Source organism: Carassius gibelio, chromosome A17 (genome assembly GCF_023724105.1).
Source record: "Carassius gibelio isolate Cgi1373 ecotype wild population from Czech Republic chromosome A17, carGib1.2-hapl.c, whole genome shotgun sequence".
Lineage (NCBI taxonomy): Eukaryota > Metazoa > Chordata > Actinopteri > Cypriniformes > Cyprinidae > Carassius > Carassius gibelio.
The window spans coordinates 18,700,248-18,721,304 of record NC_068387.1 but is presented as its reverse complement, the minus strand read 5'-3'; the positions used below and the strand labels follow the sequence as shown (position 1 = coordinate 18,721,304).

General features: G+C 39.2%; 1 protein-coding gene across 1 annotated transcript in view; it reads right to left on the bottom strand.

Moving 5' to 3' along the window:
* Window positions 1–924: 924 nt before the first annotated feature.
* The window catches only part of LOC128031640 (ankyrin-3-like), a 72,464-nt gene continuing 52,331 nt past the window's right edge, over window positions 925–21,057 (bottom strand). Inside the window, exons 39-49 of the mRNA XM_052619943.1 lie at window positions 11,852–19,042; window positions 11,104–11,178; window positions 10,631–10,762; window positions 10,351–10,494; window positions 6,855–6,939; window positions 6,044–6,224; window positions 5,655–5,735; window positions 5,096–5,179; window positions 4,659–4,814; window positions 3,587–3,651; window positions 925–2,962 (exon numbers count right to left, since the gene is read on the bottom strand). Of these exons, the coding sequence (XP_052475903.1) occupies window positions 3,589–3,651; window positions 4,659–4,814; window positions 5,096–5,179; window positions 5,655–5,735; window positions 6,044–6,224; window positions 6,855–6,939; window positions 10,351–10,494; window positions 10,631–10,762; window positions 11,104–11,178; window positions 11,852–19,042 (8,192 nt within the window). The 3' untranslated portion in view covers window positions 925–2,962; window positions 3,587–3,588. The remainder of the gene's footprint in view (window positions 2,963–3,586; window positions 3,652–4,658; window positions 4,815–5,095; window positions 5,180–5,654; window positions 5,736–6,043; window positions 6,225–6,854; window positions 6,940–10,350; window positions 10,495–10,630; window positions 10,763–11,103; window positions 11,179–11,851; window positions 19,043–21,057) is intronic.

The following is a 21,057-nucleotide window of genomic DNA, read 5'->3' as shown; positions in this document are numbered from 1 at the left end:
AGCATAATATTAAAGTAAATTAATGTAAAAAAAAAAAAATTTACAACACACTTGTAAAGCAAAAAATTTCACATAAATACATTTGTTAGATATTAGATTATAAAATAGCTCTACTGTTCAGAATTAATATTATTCTGACACTTTTCGGCTGTCAAACATAGCTGACATGTTTCAATTAATGGGATTAATTTCTGTGGTCTAGTTTAATTTGTTTGCAAATTCTACTAATTTTGATATTTTAGCAGCTGCATTGAAGTGAACTTCATACATTATTAAGTGTCACTGTGTTGTGGAGTGGCACCTTTTCTACTACCACATTGGAGAGACAATAAAATGACTTTGACTTAACAATATGCCAGTCTTCAATAAACTCATACAAGGTCATCTTTATGGACAGAGGCAAATATTTCAAGAGTAAAAAGGTGTTACCATTATCACTTGTAATGTGTTTTGTACAGAGATGAATCATGTTTAGTTTAACTTGATATAGCCAAAATGTTATAGTTGATAAATCATGGCTGGTTTGCACAGCAAGTATTCATGGCTCTTATTTCAGTAATGTTGTTAGCCATGTTTAATTGACAAGTTAGCATCTATCTGAGGCACTATAAGAGAAATGCAAAACCAAATTTCCAAGAACAGTGAGAAACCATACTTCATTCTACAAAGGAAGCCTGTATAGTCCATTAAGAGAAAATTGAATAATCGGTGCATTTTCTCAATGCCAAAACTATATATATAGGAAACCAGCTATGAATGGAGCTGTTATAGTGTTACATAAAGAGTGTAAAACACCTCTGCAGCCATATTTAAATTTGATAATAAATAATGTAATCATGCCTCATTACTCTAGATACATATTACATACATGAATTATACATTGAACTATGATGTAATGCACAAACTGTGGAAAAAGAGAAACTGTAGGTTTGTAAAATCGATGCGTTTATTTTATTTCTTAAATCAGATTTTTGTAAGACATTTGAAACATTATGGTGGCATCATAGCTGCTAGATTCTAAAAGAGAAGATCTCAAATAACCAAAGTGCTATTATAGTTACATTTAAATGGCTTCACTCATTGTAAGAATTGTACATCAAAAATGTTGCTCAGGTGAAAACATATTATATTAAACAAAATCAACTGGTTGGACCGTCAGGCCCCTCCCACAGTTTGATTGACATGTAACAGGGAAGCAGAACCACACCCCATCACAACCTAGTTTCCTAGGTCTTTCAGATCCCATTGCCATAGCACATTTCAGAACACTAAAGGATTGTTCACACCATACACACCACAAGCTAAAAAGACTCTATTGGAGGAAAATGAAACAAATGAACAAATAAAAAGTAGTCGCTATAGAAAAAAATCTATATTATCAAAATCGATGCAGATCACTGCAACACATTAACCTGCTGGTCTTAAAATATATCACACAATTTCAATATTGGAAACGATTTCTTGTAATACTTAAAATTATAATGACCATCCAGTGTGTGTCATTTGTAATACATAAGCTATTAAATCTACAAGTAATAAAGGTCTAAAGACATCCCATACAAGTAAGTGTGATTCCAGATGACAAGGTTATTTACTTAACTCGAAACAAAATGTCAAAATTTTTAAACCTCAGCAAAAAAAAAAAAAAAATGAAGACATTCCTCTAATGATTACAAATAGACTTAAGACAGAGAGAACTCTACATTTTACAGCCAATACACATGATACGGTGATAGTTGAACAGAAATGCTGATTACTAGCAATACATTCTGAACACCTCTTACTTGCAGCGCTCAGGCTAACATCAGCAGACGCTGTTTTCCATATAAAGAATAACAGACACTACACTGAACCCCTAAGGAAGCAGTCTGGTTAGAGCTTTTCACACTTAACCGTTTCTACACGAAGTACACTTGTAGGGTGACATTTTGGAATATAAAATTTGTGACATGTTAGAGTTGTGTGTGCACACAAGGAAAAGTCTTTTCTTATTTGTCTTTTTAAATACAGTGTTTTGCAAACTTAGAAAAAAAGCTTCTTAAAATAAGGTGAACCGCATGCATCAAAATATTAGTCCTCTGTATGACTTCTTCACAGAATTCGATAAATTCCCATTTTGGGAATCGTTGAAATTCGCAGAGGATTTTAAAGAAATGTCCCCTGAAAACCGAACCAATTTTTTTTCATATACAAACACACCTGCTATAATAATTAATTATACAAGAGCATTTGAACTTTCACTGTCTTTAAAATGTCGAAAGCACTTGTAAAGTGTATGTTTGCGGCGCTCTCGCCAAATCTAACTACTAAATGTTATTTTGTTTTTTTACATATTGTGATTTATGTACAAACTCCACCACAAACTTTATTTTTGTTTTTTATATAAAAAAAGTATAATAAATAAAACACAGGGATCCTCCTCCTGACGTCATGGGTCCACGGTAACATGTAAGGCGAATGTAAGGTGCGGTTCAACAGCATTTATTGTTTTTTTCCCCCTAAAACACGAAAAAGAGCTTTTGTGCCATCTTTGGTCAAAGGGAAATTTGTTTGAGTATACGGTTTGGAGTTTAAGAGGTCTTTTGAATATACCTTTCTCATTTATTCATCTGATATTCATGGCACACAGAACAGTTTCTGATTTCCTGATGGTCCAGGTCAGCGCAGGTATTAACCATCAAAAAGAATGAAGTGTAATCTCTTAGGTCCCCCAGAAAGAGTAAGCAGAATTACATAGGACCAAACACAGAGAGGAAGTAGAATTCACCGGGACCCATCTCAGGATGTAGAATTCATCTAGACCCCCTTGTAACAGGAAGTGTGTCAGCAGTGTGATGCATGCTCATGCGCAAGCGAATAGGTCAAAGTATTGTCTCTTTGAAGACCATGCGTTTCAGAGTGGCCAAATTTCTCTTTTCAGCTCTTGTGACCCCACTTCTTAGGAAACAGATCGAACATATACCTGCAAAAACAGACAATATAAGAAAGTAACTGTTGAAAATGTATTAAAATATATTGTGAAATTGTCTAATTTATATTTTAAAAGTTACATGGGGAACAATGATTTCACATACATCCCCATTCAAAAGTTTGGGTGCTTTATGTTCAGCAAGGCTGTATTATTTGATTAAAACTTGAAAAACATTAAAAACACTAATATTGTGAAATATTGTTATAATGTAAAATACCTGTTTTATTTTAATACGTTTTAAAAGGTCCTTTGTTCCTATGAAGCATAGAATTCATTACTCCAGTCTTCAGTGTCACATTATACTTCAAAAAATATTCTTATATGCTGATTTAGTGCTAACGCATTTCTTATTACTATAAATACTGAAAACAGCTGCTCAATATTTTTGTGGAAACCATTAAATGTTCTTTGATGAGACAGAATATAATTTATTTGTAAATTTATTTGCATTTATTTATATATTTTATTTTATAATAACATTATAAAATGTCTTTACTGTCTCAATTTAACACATCCTTGCTGATAAAAAGTAGTAACTGACCCAAACCTTTGAATAATGACTAGAAAATAATTAATAATATAAATATTAACAATAATAAATGGAGAGATAGCCACATTTATGAATGATGTTTTCTCTCTGAACGCTTTTCTTCCTTCTTCCTCAGCTTGGAAACTTCTCCCTGTTACACATAAAGAGAGATATAAATATTAATAATTGTAAACAGTTCAATTACTTCAGCGGAGTTTAAGTTATTTGTTGCTGTAGGTGAGGCATAGTGTATAAAGCTGGAAAAAAAGACAAAAAAGGATTAAAGGGGAGGAAAAAAAAGGCAAGTTGAAGGTTAGAGGAAAAGATATCGGTGAGATACATGTTTTAATACACATTTTTAATTCATGAATAACTTAAGAGCTTTAATAAACCCACACACAGATTGACAGAAAAAAACAACATCATCACTGGGTAGTTCTGGTCTCCAGTCTGTGTGGATATAATGAGGATTTCTGGGATACAAAATTGTACTGCTGTCTACAACAGTATTCTTTTATGATTACATATACTACCTTTTTTTTTTTTTTTTTTTTTTTTAGAAATGAATACTTTTATTCAACAAGGAAGCATTAAATAAGTCAACAGACAAGGGTTCAGACCTGTCCCAGACTAAAATGCCTGTGTGGGATGTTTTAACTGAAAGAAACCTGCACTGACATATCTTAAAATATGTCAGTGCCATTGTTTTGTCTTAAGATGCACATCAGAAGTGTGGTTTTTTAAGGCACATTTATAAAAGCTAATTAAATGTCCTAATTAAACTATGACATAATCCTGGCTTAATCTAAGCCCTGTCTGTGACTTAAAATAGAATAAAATTAAGTGTGAATTAAAATAGAAAACGGTTCTTTAAAATTATAATATTTCATAATATTAATGTGTTTACTGTATTTTTGATTAAATAAATCCAGGCTTGGTAAAGCATAAAATCATTCTTTCAAAAACATTTTCAAAGAAATCTTATCGAGCCCAAACATTTGAACAGTATTTCAAATATTTAACTTCAATATTTTTAAACCATCATGGGAGAGGGACATTCTCATCCTAATGAGATTTTATTGGCCAAAAATAATTTTCCCATACATAATCAAATACACATATGTGGAAAGAGAAACACTCCCCACATACTGTGCAAACCTCAGCATGTGTAGCGAGATGGGTTTGGATATCAGGGACCAGGGGGACGTGGCTCATCCCCAGGGTGGTAGGGTCTCCCTGTGACCCCATGCCACTCCCCAAGCCCTGGTTTTCAGGAGTGGGAGTGTTCACTTGGAAAATCACCTTTCGAATGACCTGTAGATGGGTATTGAAGGTCAGAGGTCACCATGAATGCACGTCATGGGAAATCAAAACATCGTCAGGAAAGACAGGTGAGAATCAGTTAAAGTTATGGAGGTGTGAGCTGCAAGAAAAATGTGTTGCATTCAATCTTTGTATCACTGTCTCTAAATCAGCTCTGAACAGGCAAAGCAAAAAAAACTACAAGCAACAACCTAAAGTAAAATAAATCAGAAAATCAAAAATGGATAAAAGAATAGAAGAAAAAGAAAACATTAAGGGAACAATGGAGTTACTTTTCTGTTGATGACGTTTCCATCTTCATCAATAAATTGTTCCTCTGAAACTGACTCTCCAGGAATGTTCCGCGCCTCCTCTCCCTAAAGCAATATAGCCCTTCATTCAATATGCAGACATACATATCCAGGACACCAACAAAAGCTGCACACACCACATCTACAAGCACATGTCCACACACCCAGAGCAGTCATGTGAACCTGCAAGCAAATCTGAAACTTTAAATATTAGCCAACAAGCCTTCATACCCATCATCACCATCTTTAGAATCAGACAACACTTTAGGAGAAACACTCCACTATGTGCTTGCGTATCTATCACACAAGCAAATAAGATGGTAAAATGCAGAATAAGATGTACACCCAAACCAAGCACCTGTAAGTATAAGGAAAAATGAAACACTGCACAGCAAGAACCAAGTGAAGTAAAAAAGTGTAAAAAGATCAAACTGTGTTTCTGATTGTATCAATCAGATTCAGTCCAACAGCTACACCAAAATCAGACACAGACCAAAATGGGAACTTAACCTAACTGCCCTGCAGTTTAGCAGGCAGGTACCTTGAGAATGAGACGTCTACGAAACACTTTGGTGGTGACAGTACGCTCTTCGTCTAGGCCGGTCTCTGTTGATAACCACTGCTAATGGATGCATATAAAATACATCTTAATATATGTGTGTGTGTGTGTGTGTGTGTGTGTGTATGTGTTTTCAGTTCTCTCATTTAATTAGTTTAAATGATCATCAGTGTTTTCTTTCATCTGGAATAAATAAACTGTATTAGGATGTGAATGATTCTGATGATCATCGCTCACTGTAAAAAGTTAAGAGTGTCAATACATAACATGGATTTGAGGCAAAGACAGCATAAGAGAGTTTTAAACTAGAAGTAGCAGAATTATCTAATCAGTTATTACTGTGTATGCTGGTATTCGAGCGATTATCTCACCTGGACTTTATGTTCAGCGATCAGAGCTCCTTCTTGCTTGCCCGCCCCTGCCTTCACACCATTGGCTGATTCCTGAGACGCTAAGCTGCGGGCCATGGTGTCTGAGTGCTCACCATTTTGTCGAGGTTTTCCAGAATCCCCTCTGGACGATGATGTCACAGAGTCACTGGAGTTGTCCTGACTGCAAGGGGGTTGAAATTTAACAATTTAGCTAGTATGAAACAATTGTCTTGATATGATACTGGTTAAGAATGGATTAAAACAAAACCATGCATTCTAGCAAACCATAATGTTGTTCTTTTATATACACTATCATTCAAAAGGTTGGGGTCGTTAGATTTTTTGATGTTGCTGAAAGTCTCTCATACTCACCAACATTTACTTGGTCAAAAATACAGTAAAACATATTTTGAACAATAATATATAATATTTTGAATAATATTTTGAGACGTGAATTTTTTTTTTTTCGCAGTTATTACTCCAGTCTTCAATGTCACAGGATCCTTTGGAAAACAAATATGAAAACTAATATGCAAATTTGGTACTCAAGAAACATTTCTTATTATTACTGAAAACAGTTTCTTTGGATTCTTTGATAAATAGAATGCTAAAGTCATTTTAATGCATCCTTACTTAATAAAAGTACACATTTTAACAGAATGGTAATTTATTAATATTATTATTATTTAAGTGATGCAAAAGAATTTCATGTAATTTTACAGTATGTCTTCTATTACTTAAAACAAATTTTAAATTTGAGTGGTTAAATGTGAGTTAATGTAAGCATAATAATTGTAACTATGTACAGCACCTGTTGTCCTGACGGTCCATGTAGTCTGATGCGTGACTCCGCCCTGAAGCGGGCGGCTCCGTGTTTGATGTCTCAGTGAGCCAGCCTGTGGAGAGTGAGCACAACTCAGACTCAATATGTTCAACACTTCTCTCTACCTCTCTCACTTTCTCCTTAGTTATCTTCTCATTCACTTCCCTATCCCTCTTTCCGACATGGCCGCCAGACACCTCCAGTTGCTCCTGTCTTTTCACGGCTTCCTTCTCCTCCTCCTCCTCCTCCTCTCCTCCTAAGCCAGATTCCCTCAGGACTTCAGCCCAGGGTCGCAAACGGGACACATCATGACCTTTGACCTCTTTCAGAATCACTCTTTCCTGTGCCTTCATGTTAATGTTTGGTTCTTCTAATGTTGATGAGGGACTCTTACGCTCTTCTTTTCCCTTGTGTGTTAGGTCAGTCTGTTCCACCGTAGGGGACAACTTCTGTTGGGAGTGAAAAGACTCTTTTTTCTCATTTTCTTCTCTCTGTTCCTTGTGTTGAGACCCTTGGCTCCCCTGTAAAAGGTGGTCCTGTTCGATCCTGGTCATGGGTGGGTTTATTTTTGGGACAGACTGGAGTGGTACAAAGCAAACTGAGGGGTTTAGAGAAGGTGCATCATGGACTAGGGGAGAAAGCTCAGGGGTAAGGTGTGAGTCAGGGTCACATGTGATAGCTGAGAGTTGTGTTATGAGTTTGGGGTTGTTGGGAAGTAGCTGAGATTGTGCAGGAGGATCAGGAGAGAGTATGTGTGTGTGTATTTCAGCAGTTGTTTGAAAGAGTGTGTGATGCGGGTTTTCAGATTTGGACAGGGGCAGGTCACATGGTCTGGATGGGGTAATTCTGTCAGACTCGTCCTCATTATACCTCTCTAGCCCCCAGGAGGGGCAATAAGGTGGAGGATCAAGGGGCAGATCTAAGATGGGTTCGAGGTCATCAGATATAGAGGGGCATATAGGGGGTGTGGTGGGAGTGGGGTTGGAAGTTGACTGCAGTTGAACCAGGATGTTGTGGAAACCTGGGTGAGATGATACACACACAGATGGATGGACATGACAGGACACAATCACACACAAACACAAACAAGCACACGCATATATATGCTTAAAGAAACAGTTTACCCAAAAAGAAACAACACAAGGGTGAATATTAAACAATGCCAATTTCATTTTTGGGTGAACTATGTTTTTAAACATAGACACAGAATCACCTAAGCCCACCCTAAAGAGCAAAAGCACAGTTTTTGACAGTATTTCCCAGAGCTTCAGCAGACATACAGACCAACAAACACACAGTTAATACACAATGACAATGGAACAGATTCGGATCTCTAAAAACAGAGAGGTTATGATTGCATGTACACTACAGTTCAAAAGTCAGAGTCAGTAAAATGTTTTGAAGAAATTAATGCTTTTGTTAAGCAAGGATGCATTAAATTGATTAAAAGTGACAGTGAGGATATTTATACAAAAACAAAGGATTTCTATTTTGACCTTTCTATTCATCAAAGAACCATGTTTCTTAATCACCAGCATACTAGAATGATTTCTGAATGATGTTGTGAAACTGATATTACAACTTTACTTTATTTATGATCAAATAAAGCCTTAGTGAGCATAAGAGACTTCTTTCAAAACTATTAAAAACCCCAAACGGTGGTATATGTCTATGTGCGATCTCCCCATAGTAAGAGCTGTGTGTTTGTCTAATTATTTTTAAGTACAGCATTAGGGTTAACGTTTGAGCTCATTATAATAAAGTGGTGTCACTGCTTATTGATAGTACGTAAGGTAGTTGCTGTAGTAGATATGTTTAGGTATGGGGAATTGTTAAGGGATCTAGAATATGGTCGTGCAGAATAATCCATTGATATGTGCTTTATACAAACTAATAAACAGCCAAAATGCTAGTAATTTGCATGCTAATAAGCAACTGGTTAATAGTGAATAGTGTTCCCTAAAGTGTTACCAAAGGTGGGTGTTACTTTAGTTGGTTAGACACCATTACAAATGTTGCATAAGTGGAAATAAGTAATAATAATAAAATAATACATTTTACACTCATCGTCAAAATAGGGAGATAGTCTCAGTATGGGGAGACTCAAAATCTGAATAAAAATGAGGATAATGATGTCTGTTTAGATGAAGAGCTCAATAGAAGAAGAGTTGAGACAGTGGGATGGAGTAGTGATGGGCGGTCCTGGGGGCATGCAGAGGCAATGACAGCATGCACAAGGGGGTAACAGCATGGGTGGCGGGGAAAAGGAAACAAGACAGGGAGAGAAAGAAGAAAGAGAAGAAGGGTAGGGTGAGGGACAGATAGAAATTCTACATGCACAAATGGGAGATGACAGGCTAAATGCAGGAGAAGGAGAGAGAGAGGAGAAAGGGAAGGAAGACATAAGAGGAGCAGATAGCAATAGTGGACTGGATGATGAGTCTTGGGCCACATCAGGATAGAGTTGTACGAGGTGAGGTGGTAGAGCATTTGGAGTTTGGGGAGGCAGAGTTAAACACAACAACAACAAAAAAAAGGAAAAAATAAAACTTGTAAGTTAGAAAGACATGACAATGACAGTGTTAATGAGAAGAATGACTGGGGTCTGGGAGGGGGAAATGAGGAATTGTACTGGAGGAGAGGAGAGGACAAGTCATTTTGTATCTGACAGAGGGAGGCACAGGAGACTGTCAGGAGGAGGAGACTATGGAGAGAAGGATGATTTCCTTCTTTCTCTTCTTTTTCCCCCTCTCTCTTTTTATCCCTTGCTCCAGTGCAGGGGAGGAGAGGAGAGAAGGACAGATGGAGGAGGAAGCAGATCGACAGCTTTAGAGGCAGAGGACAGCTGATTCTTTTAACACTCCTACAGCTGATAATAACATGCATTTTACTTAGTAATAACTCTATCCTGACCTCTCAATAACAGAATTAATCTTATGGTTGAGAACAGAGTTTGTTTCACGTTCCACATTCCAATATACTGTAGGGCCTTCATTAAAACCAAAAGAAGTGTACATGTGTAGCAGGAAAATACTGTTTTTAGTGGCCCTTCCTACACTTTTTGAGGCAAAGCATCATGCTGTGATTGCTTCACGTCACATGACCATATACATGCATGTACAAACAAGGTCCATGCATATGGTGTTGGGAGGAAGGGAAAGCGGTAACAAAAATGAAGACTCTATGAATATAGAAAGTCTTCAAAATAAAGGTGATTAAACACACTGTGTGCGATTGGGGACTTAAAAGGATACTTGAGACCTAATCTTTTGTAAAAGGCAAAGTCTCATTGTGGCTTCAAGTTCAAAATATTGTTCAATGTTTCTCAATTGTTCAAATCATGTTAAAACTATTGGTGGCCCATCTGTGATTAACACTTTTGCAAACTGCACAGGGAGGTTGAAGAGGAAAAAACAAAGGTGACAAAAAAAGGAATGAGTTGGGGAGGAGGGGGTGAGTTCATCTAGATGGGGCTAAACTTTACCATCCGCCTTTTCCTGGCACACAGCGCTATCATCTGCAAAACTTCTGGTGCCTGAAATGTTACCATAGTCAAAAATGGGCCCTTCCAGCAGAGTCACAATATCCATCCGGTTCACTTTAGTCAGGACAGCCGTCAGTGCATCCGCTAAGAAAATGTAAATAACAGTAACTTACATTTATTTTCTTTAGGTAGATATTGTAGCTTCTCTGTATATATAAGACAGCAATAGGAGGAAATTAATAAAAAAAAAAAATAGAGATGGTTAGAAAATTATTCTCACTGGTGGCGTTTTTCCCATCCCGACTGACCCACTTCTTAAGGAGCATAAAGCTCTGTGCTGTGAGAGAGTTTGGGTTCTCTGTGCGGATGTGGTTTATCTCATCCACAGAAAAATTCATCTCTCGAGCCAGCTCTATAAAACAGTAAAATGTATTACATTATAACTAGCATCGTCTCTGCACAGACAGCAAGTAAACATAAGACAGATGTAATAAGATAGATGCAAAGACAATTACAATTAAAATAAAATTATAATTAATATAACAAATAAAATCAATCCAGTTCTGCACTGCAATACCAAGCAAAGGCACAAGATGGCAGCATTGTTTCCCACTGATTATTAGCGATCAAATAATAATTTAACTCCCTATTTAAAGAAGTTAGGTTTCAGAAGGTTGGTAGTAAATAATTGGTGCCTGGCAAGTGAAATGTGACCTCTTATATGTCAGGCAGATGGAGCAAAGTGAGTCTTACCGGTCCAGCTCAGTCCCAGGTGATCAGCAACAATGGCCATGCGAAGGTCTGTTCTCTCACAGGGACTCTGTGGACCTGTCATAACACACAGAACAAAAACATTACAAACATGTTACTTATTAATTTCAAAAGAAATACCCAGATGAATTCCTTCTTTTCTGGCCAAAACAAGTTAAAATGAACAAGATCTTTCTCCAACAGAAGCTATTAACAGGAGAGGAAAATAAAAGGTTTTTAGAATAGTACTGTGTCTGGCTAGAAAAGGAAGAACGGACAGACAGTGAACTAGAAAGTTTCAGCTACACAGTTGGTGCTCCGATCGTGTATGTGTGACAAATTTTCCACAGAATCTATGCAGGCAATAACTATGAGTTTATACAACGGTTTAAAAAATGAAAACAGAACATTAACAAAACAGAGACTTTGTTGAAATGAGGCATGCAGACAACATTTTTCTAACAATGTACATTTTTTCTAACAAAGTTCACAAACACTGAAGCAGGTATAAATTACTCAATAATGCTCCTTTAACCAACCCAGTGCCTCACCCCTCATTATTATGATAAATTATCTGTGGAAGGTAGGGGAGAGAGAAGGGGAGTTCTGACAGGGACAGATACGGTACAGTATACAGTGATGAGAGAATGACAAGAATGACAGCTATTGTTCACGCCACAGGCAATCCAATCAGACACAACGGCTCATGCAACTAAAGATCAAGTAAAGTTTTCAATAAAGTTTTACAAACTAGGCTTGATCTCCGCGACGGGGGGCGACCTGCGAGCCCCTTCGTTCTTACTGCCCTCCTTCCCTCCTCCAGTCCGCTTACTCCTCCTCCTCTCACTGCCCGCCGCCCTTGTGACCTTTGTCCTTGAGGGTGTGACCCCTCGGGAGGAGCCAGCGGAGAGGGAGGGCTGGGACTGAGAGGGGTCCGATAGTGAGGTGCTTCGTGATGTGCTGCTGTCCTCCTCCGATTGCGACTGCTCTCCCTGTGTCTGTTTCTCCTCGTCTGAAAGTCGTTTGGCCACCTTTATTGCTTCTCCACTAACATTTTTTAAGAACTCAACGGACTGCCTACACACCTCGCTAAAGTTGCCTCTACCTGCCTCGCTAACTGAACTATTGGAAGCACCAGATGACCTCTCTTTGAAAGGCAGCCTAGAGGGAACTACTGGTCTGACTGATCTCTCTGACTCTGTGAGATGAGTTGACTTTGGAACTGGCTGAACTGTGACAGCTGAGTTAACAGCACCATTTCTTTTGATGTCCTTGACAGGTATTCTAGACTTGGGCTCAGGCGTTATGGATGGAGGATCCACTTTCCTTGCCTCTGGCTTTACAACCTGTTGAGGTTTCTGCTTCCCTGAACTGAGTGTGTTAAAACTGAACCCTACTGCCTTGACTGGGAGCCTAGACTTGTGCTGCCTGTTTTCTGACAGTATTTTAGTCTGAGGACTCTCAGTAATGGGTATCTCCTCTCTCTCTAAAGACTCCCTACAAATCTGAGCTTCTGTTCTACTAGCTTTCTGTAAGGTGGGTTCAGAAGATGACTGCAAATTGAACACTACACTACCACACTGGATGTAGTTGGCCTGCACATTCGAGGACTCTAAATTATTGTTGTTATTGTAGTTTTCTGATGGGTAATCTTTTATGCTAGTCTGAGAAGAATTAATGTGCCTGCTATCAAAGTGACTTTCAGCTAATTGTCTTGACTCCAAACTAATGTATTCCGGCATCTGACTGTCTGAGGACTCAGTTTTAACATCAGTCAGTTCAGCTGAGCCAGGGTCTTTCTTTATAGTAATGGAAGCTGCGATGCCCATCTTAATGGGGGTGCGTAATTTGGGGTCGACCTTGGAGGCTGTGACAGTGCATGAGGTGGTGTCAGCGAATGGAGGAGCGTCCAGGCAGTCAGCACTGCCTTGCACTGTGCTGCCTCTGGATGCTGTTAAATCTTGGGTTGCCTCTACCTTCCCCTCTACAGCTCTTTCCCCTGCCTTTGAGTGAGAGGCGACTACCCCCGCATTCCTGTCCCCTTTCCCCTGGTCCCCTGACTGCCCATCTGATGTATGCTCACCAATCTGGAAAAACTGAAGTCTCTCTTCAACAAAGTCCCTCTTGCTCATGTCAATAGCACCACTGCGGGTCATCTCAAACATCTTGCCCTCATGGAAGGGGAAAGGGTTGGGCTCACTAGTTGGGGTGCTCTCATCTGTTGGGGTTCTTGCTGGAGTGGTATCCGGTGTGGTTGCTTGTGATTTGTCTTCCACTGACAAAGCACAAGGCTTTGGATCTTCATCTTTGTTTTTAGCATCAAAAGATTCCTCCTCTCCAACTTTACCAGACCATGGATCAAAATCCAAGCCTTTAGTAGCCACAGTTTTAAAGGTAGTGTTTATGCCCTCCTCTAGTTGGGACTTAAAATAATTGTCTGTAAAACCTTGTCTATCTGGATGTCTTCCCTCCAAAGAATAGATTTTATCTTCTTTCCCATTGTCTGATTTTTTCCCAGATGGCCTCTTTGTTTTTACCTTTTCCCCTATTTCTTCATTTGTCATGCTCTCCTCTTCAATCACTTCAAGTTTGCTCTGGTTGAAAGACCGATCTCCTGCTTTTCCCTCATTTGACAGGCTGGATGTTTTAGGATCACTCAGTCCATCGTCCTCATCTTGTAGGTCATACCCATCAAGAGAATCTATCTCAGTGGCATCAGTATCATGGGAAAATTCAGCAGTTGTTGCTATTGAGCAATCAGTAATAGATTGATCATTTCCATTCTGTTCACATTCTACCTCTTCTCCTTTGACAATGCCATTGATACCCAATTCCTTTTGGTCTGAGCTGTTTCTCTCTGGTTTCCTAGGCTTAACATGTTTCTCACACTCCTCAGCCATTTTGAATGTGTACTTCTTAAGGGGGGCAGGCTGAAAAATTGATTCATCATCACTAGAGTCACTATTGTCAGCTCCAGGTGGAAGAGGGGAAGGAGGCTGGACTCTGATTACTGGCTCTGCAAGGAGATGTCTGTCATGTTCCTCTTGAAGGTTCACCTCCATCATCTCTGTTTCTGCTTCTGAGGAAGGACATGACCCCTTCTTTTCAGGGTCAGCATGCTTAGCTTCTAAAGGTGGTGGTGGTGGGAACTCGAAGTAAGCTATGCGTTTGTCTTTTGATCTTTTTACATTTGAGTCTTGCTTTCTTTTTGAAGGCTCTGATGATTGAGTGGCAGATTTGGCTTTTTCTGCTGATACTTCCTTGAAAATGAATGTCTTAGGCTGCTCCTCTTCCTCTGACTCCTCTGGGATTGGGCTAGGCATGCCTTCCATGGAACCAATGACAGGCTCTGGAGCTCTGGAGTTCAGGTCGTAGCTGACCTCCTCAGAGGTAGGCGTCTCAGGAGTTACTGGACTCTTCCCTGAACTGTCCATAAATGTAACCTGCTCTAACGTGTCATCTTCAGGGCTTCCCTGTGGAGATAATGGCTGTTTCTGTTTGACAGAATAAAATGCTCCACGTGTTTCATGTACTGTCCTGCTCTCGTGGCTTACAACTTTTTTGTAAGTGCTTAACTGGCCAGTAGCAGATTCTTTCTCAAACTGTTTACCTACTTGAATGCTGACATACACAGGAAGAGGTTTAATGTCCACAGTGACACCTGGGGTAACTTTTTCAATATACTCAACTTGGTTATCATCCACACCATTACAGACTATACTACAAATCTGCCTGCTAGAATCTGAGTTCACTTCAGATGACACATCACTAGCCCTAGAATTAGTGTGCTGTGTATTTCTGGCTATGTGAGATCCTATTTTTTCAGATTTAAGGGAGGAATCTAACTTTAAAGTACTATTTTGATGATGGTCTATAAAACTAGATGAAACCCTAACAGGAATTTGTGATTCCGAGTTTTTTTTTAGAGCACCATTGCACTTTTCAGCATTACTAGGGTCTTCTCGAATTACAAGCTCTGTGTAAATGATCTTTTTAGTTGTTTCTTCTTTCGTGTTGTTTCCATCTCTCAATGAGTGCTGCTCATTCTGTGAGTCATCCTTTTGCCTATCATGCACTAAAGTATGAGTGAGCTTTGTCTTTTGGCCTTTCAGTTGCCCATTGCCATGGTTTTCCCAAGTTTTGTATATTTTCCTATCTTCATTGGCAATTTGCTCCTTACTGTAAACATTTTGATGATGTTTTGGTGAAGAGGTATCTGACCTATTTCTCTGTCTGTCACTCTGCTGATTTTGGGCAGATGCTTGAGCCTTTCGTACATTGTAACTGTGCCCACCCTCACTATCTTTTTTGGGGCTCCTCTCACTTTCTGAAGACTCTATTGACCTTGGGATATTCCCCCCTGCAAAAACTTGATAAACAGGCAGTTTACTTTCCTGCAGCTTCCTCACTGGGGATCCTGAAGTTTGTCCCCATTGCGGACCTTTCTCTTGTTTCTGGGCCTCTGATTCAAATTTCATTCTTACAGAGCTAACCTTAGATGTTGAGGGTTGGAAGTATTTAGACGAATCACTTGCACTGCTTGCGGATGAGCTGTCTCCCTTTTTTGGGTCATCATTGTATCGAAGCAAGACTCGTCTTTCAGGACTGCTTGGTAGACTGGCACATTTTCTATCATGGGAATCATACTTATCCCTAAACCTCTCTCTACTCCAGTCCTCTCCGGTACCTCCATTCCTGTACACTGACCTCTCTGGGCTACTACACGTTGAGCTGGGCCCAGAACGAGTCTCCCTCGCATCTTGTCTTCGATGCTTCTTTTCAGGGGACTGAAGCTCGTCATTCAGTTTTTCAGTTTTATCACGAAAAAATTGTGAGACTTCACTAAGCTTTTCCTCTGCCTCTTTGACAGTTCTGTCTACACTGTCCTCATATTTGTGATTCCCTCTGCTTTTACTCTGCCCATCCTCAGAAACTCTCATCCAAACAGACTTTTTTGGACTATCAGGATCAGAGACATACTGCAGCAAAGTAAGTTTGTCATAATTTTCATCTTCTGATGATCTACCTGACCTCTCAGGCTTTAGCATGAATTCTCTAATTGAGCCACCTTGTGTTCCATCACCATAATATCGAGACCTGTCAATCACAGATTCATCTGAGTCTGAATGGGAAGAGTCAAATTTTTCTGACAGGTGGATCTTCTCTGCAAATTTGTATGATTCTCCCCTCGTTTCAGATGATTCATCATCATGGTAGTCCACTGACTGCTGACTGAGCAATTTCAAGGTCTTATCATCCTCCGCAGAGACAGGCTTGAGTATTCTGGAGTCCAGATAACAAGGAAGAGTTTCTTCAGGTTCTATGTCATGTTGCTCACTGCTTATCCTATTTTGCAGTTCTTTTATGCCACTTTTACACTGATATATGTACATTTCCTTCTCAGGGTGATTTTTTGTTTCTCTGATAATTACTTCAGTTGGTTCAGCTTTGTTGCCTTTCTCGATGTGAACCTCAATGATACGTTCGACTTTGGGTATTGGTTCAAGAGGCCTGACAGATGGATCTGCCCCTTCACTGCTGCTTTTGTGCTCAAACAGGCCTGATAACTCCCTAGATGGATCCTTCCCAGATTGGAAGGCCTTCATTATGTCTCTTACAGACATGGTCTCCTCCATCCTCTCAGATGCAGCCTCTTTAATGGGAGGTTTGTGGTACACCATTCTTGTAGTTGTTGTTATGTGAGTTTCCTCTTTGACCCGCATACCTTTGTTCATCACATCATCCTCTGCATTCACTCTGGCTTGATAAGCTTTAACTCTTTCTTTGATGGACCCACCAGGTGATCGAGGCTCAGTGTCTGAACATCGCAGTGGAGGCTTTGTCATCCTAGAATCTTCCAAAGCTGGCTCCTTAGGATTTTCTGGAGGCTCATAGCTCCTTATGACGTGTACAACCTCAGTGCGTGTTTCAGTGATAACAGGAGGAATTTCCTGAAAGAGGCCTTTGGGCCCCATTCCTTCTGCACTTTGGGGGGCAGAAGGAGTTCTTTCACTGCGAGTTTCAAATCCACTGTCTGAAAGTGGACTCTTGTCTTGGTCATGGGAGACATCATCAGAAGAGTCTAGCGTGATTTCGGGGCCAAACAATGCATCGGCTAGCTTTGAAAGTTCTTTTTCTGAAGGTGAAGGGCGCATGTTGGTTGGAGGCATTTTGAGCTTGTGTTCCTGTAATGCCATTGCAGGTTTCAGGACCCGTTTTTGTTTCTCCTCTCCTTCTTTCCTTGCTTCATCAGTTCTTTGTTTAGCCTCTGTTATTTTAGAAATAGAACTTGTGCCAATGTCATTGGTTAGGTAATCAACAACTTTAGAAAGTTTAAAATCTCTGTCAGATACTGTTTTTTTTTTTACTTGAGGGGATAATGTTTCATATCGAGGGGGGCATCTCCATTCATTTTGTGGATTATCTATGTCATCCTCTAGGACAGCTTCTGTTTTGCTGTTTTTAATATTTGCCTTACTCTCTCTCAAAACATCCTTGCTAAGAATTTCACTGACTTTGACCAGGTCCTGATTGACATTCTCTACTATCTTGAAAGGCTTTTCATTTTCTACTTTATGTTCCTTAGAGTCAGAATGATAACCTTTGGAGTTTGAATTTGTTTCAGTTTGCAAAATTGCAGACATTCTGATTAGGTCCTCCTTCATTTCAGCCACATCTTTTAGAATCTCCTGGCTATTGGAAAGAGGGGATGAAGAGGTAGCGGATTTTATTGTTCCTGGGGACTTGTGCATGGGAGTCTTGACAGGAGATAGAGTTCTGGCAAAAGAGGACTGAGTCTTGGCATTAACTTCTTGGGGCATGGCCCTTCTCGGGGACAGGAGAGCAGCTGTTGACATGGAGACTTCAGGGAGCTTTTTAAATTGGTGTTCTGGTAAGACATTTATAACTGAATATACAGGTACTGTAATAGTGCTGGAAGTTACAGATGTGGTAGAATTTGGAGGGGATCTAAGGGAGGCATAAAGGGAGCTGGATACAGAGGAACGGATAGACTGGAAAGAGGATGAGGGAGTGGAGGACACTGACTTTAGTGTGCCATAGCCAGCAGAGCAGGAATTAAAAGTTTTTTCCACTTCATCAAAGGCAGCGTTCACACTTGTTGTTGCTGCATTTGTTGTGGCCTGGATCCTTTCCTGCAGGGTGCTGGTAAGATGGGTTGTTGGGGACGAGGAGCGATATTTGGTTGGGGAAACTGTACCATTGATCAGCGCAGCTGCTGTAGTGGCCGAGCTGGATTTCAATGGTGAGGAGAGGGTTGACAGATATCCTCTGGCATCAGTGCTGGTTCTGATAGAGGAAAAGCCTGGGACAGTTTTAATGGGGGAGCAGATTGCTGGAGGGTTTGAGGTTACAACAGACTTATATGGCAAACTTGAGCTGTACATGTTTAGAGAAGACTTAGGTGAGGCTGGAGGAGTCATAGCAATGGAGGATCTTTCCAGCAAGGTTCCGCCAGATGATACAGGAGATGTCCTGGCTGAGAGCCCTGTGAGGCCTTTAAGTGAAATTGGATCAGGGGCACTCTTGCCTGGAGAGGACAGAAGGGTGGGGGAGGCTTGGACTGGATACTGGGCACCTTGAACTACAGTTTTTATTGGTGAGGAGACTGTTCTGTAGGATCTAATCGGTGATGCAACGTCACTGGCAGATTTGATGGAAGATGCTGGTGAACCTCCAATAATGGATTTGATAGGAGAGGCAGAGTTCACAGACCACACCGACCTCATTGGAGAGGCTGAAGGGGTGTTTGATGAGGAGCTTGAGAGGGAGCCAAATCCAGACTTGGTCTGGGTAGGGACGTTGACGGGAGAACTTGTCGCCCAGGCCTGGTAGGAGCGCGTCGTAAAGACAGGCTTGTAAGCGTAGCCAGAAGGCTGCGTCGTGGCTTTTGGAGTGGTGTTGTGGCCTCTTTCAGCTGTTTCTAGCATAATTAAATTAATATTCAAAGTAAACAGAAATAGTTAAATAAGAGAGAAAAGAGAAACAAGAAAGATTTAGTCAGGGGATAAATCCAAAAATAAGCAGCAGTGGAAATACTGAAACTGTGGAGGCTTTTGACAATGAAAAGTGAAGAAAAAAATACTCATGCCTGTGGAACATGGGTGGAAATGAAAAATTATGGAAAAATATCTGCCACCTAAATAAACCAAGAAGCTCGAAATGTTCTGAAAATATTATCAGATATGAAATGATAAAAAATTACTTCTGCTTTGTGATGTCATAAGTACTGGTGTTTAGGTATGAAAACCTACAGCACTGGTAGTACTGAGTACGGAGTTAATTTATATTGCATCAATGAAAATTCAGTCAAAACAGATCTTTGCATTAGGCCTTGCAATGTAAATTCACAATAACAGACCTTCCAATGTTTATTATATATATATTAAACAAACACAAATTGTACAGAAAAAGCATTCACCAATCACATCTTGGCAACTTTAGCACATTTAATAAACAATCTACAATTAAACTTAGTTAACCCTAAAAGAAAATAAAAGATATTGTTCAGTTAATTTATGAATTACAATCATTATTTACGGAATATATATGTAATGTTTTATTGATAAACTTGAATGCTATATGCCATTGTTTTAATTTATTGTTAATATTAACCTTAATAATTAACTTTCTAATTAATGGAGCATGTTCAAGTGCCTATTAGTTTTAGCTGTGGATCTGAAATAACAAAATTTCGGTAATACTGGTGTTGACTACTGAAATTTTGGTATTGTGACAAACCTACTTTCCTTTACCCTCAAATGGCAAAAAGCAGATAAATCGGACCAGTTACAAGGCATAGAGTTTTAAAGGGGTCATGAACTGAGAAATCCAATTTCCTTTGATCTTTTGAAATATAACTATGTACTATAAAAACTCAAAAGTTTATGGTTAGTATAAAAAAACTATTGAAACCAAGCTCAAAAAACGACTTGTTTTGGAATGTGCCACTTTATGACATAATCATATGGCTAAGCACTACCTTCGCAGGAGAAGATCAATGACTGCTTTTACATCACTGCCTCTTTAGCCCCGCCCACTGATACACACTTATAGTAGGAAGAGAGGAAATACTAGAGAGATGCAAACACGGGATTACTCCATCAACAGACCTATACATATGACATTACAAGATAACAAGACCCTGTGTAGTGTAAATTGTGAAAAATAGTCTTTGGATTATCTTCCTTGTGATCCTAACATATCTAGATGGAACGCAAGTGCTGTTGTGTCATGTTGCGATTTCTCAATTTCTCTTTCAAGTTAGAAGTGGCATGAATGCTTGTATGTCACCAGTGTACTGTCGGGGATTTGTTTTGCGTCAATCCATACCACATCAAGTGTAGATAGAATCACAGATTATAAATGGGATAAAAGTAGCAAAGAACTCCAGATCTCGTCTGTGAAACACTTTAAGCTTTTCAGAGAGACTGAAAGTAAATAATGATGCAGTGCCGAGTTTGACTAAAGTGAAAAAATTGTAAAAGTATTGTCACAACACATGAACGTGAGTAAACATGTTTTTAAGACTATTGCATTGTCTTTTCCAGACCGTTTGAAATATACTGAGTATTTATACGTTTTATCACAAATGACCCATGTTGTTTTGAGAATATGTCACTATGTTATTTTAAGGAGCAAAACTTTAGCCAATTATAGCAGTGGGCTTTACTTGTGAGTCTTGAATGTGTCCCCATTCAACATTATAAGAGAATCTCAGAGGACATTATAAAATATTTTTTAAAAATTAAGTTCATTGACCCCTTTATTAACTGAATAAGAAAGCAAGTATTAAGTCCGTGGTTTTTCATCATGAGCAATTAGAAAAAGTGTCTGCAAAACAAGCAAATTCTTTTGAATTTAACAACAAATAACAACAAATAAGACATGATGGGTTTATTCAAAAACACATTAAGCAATACACAACCTGTGTAGACA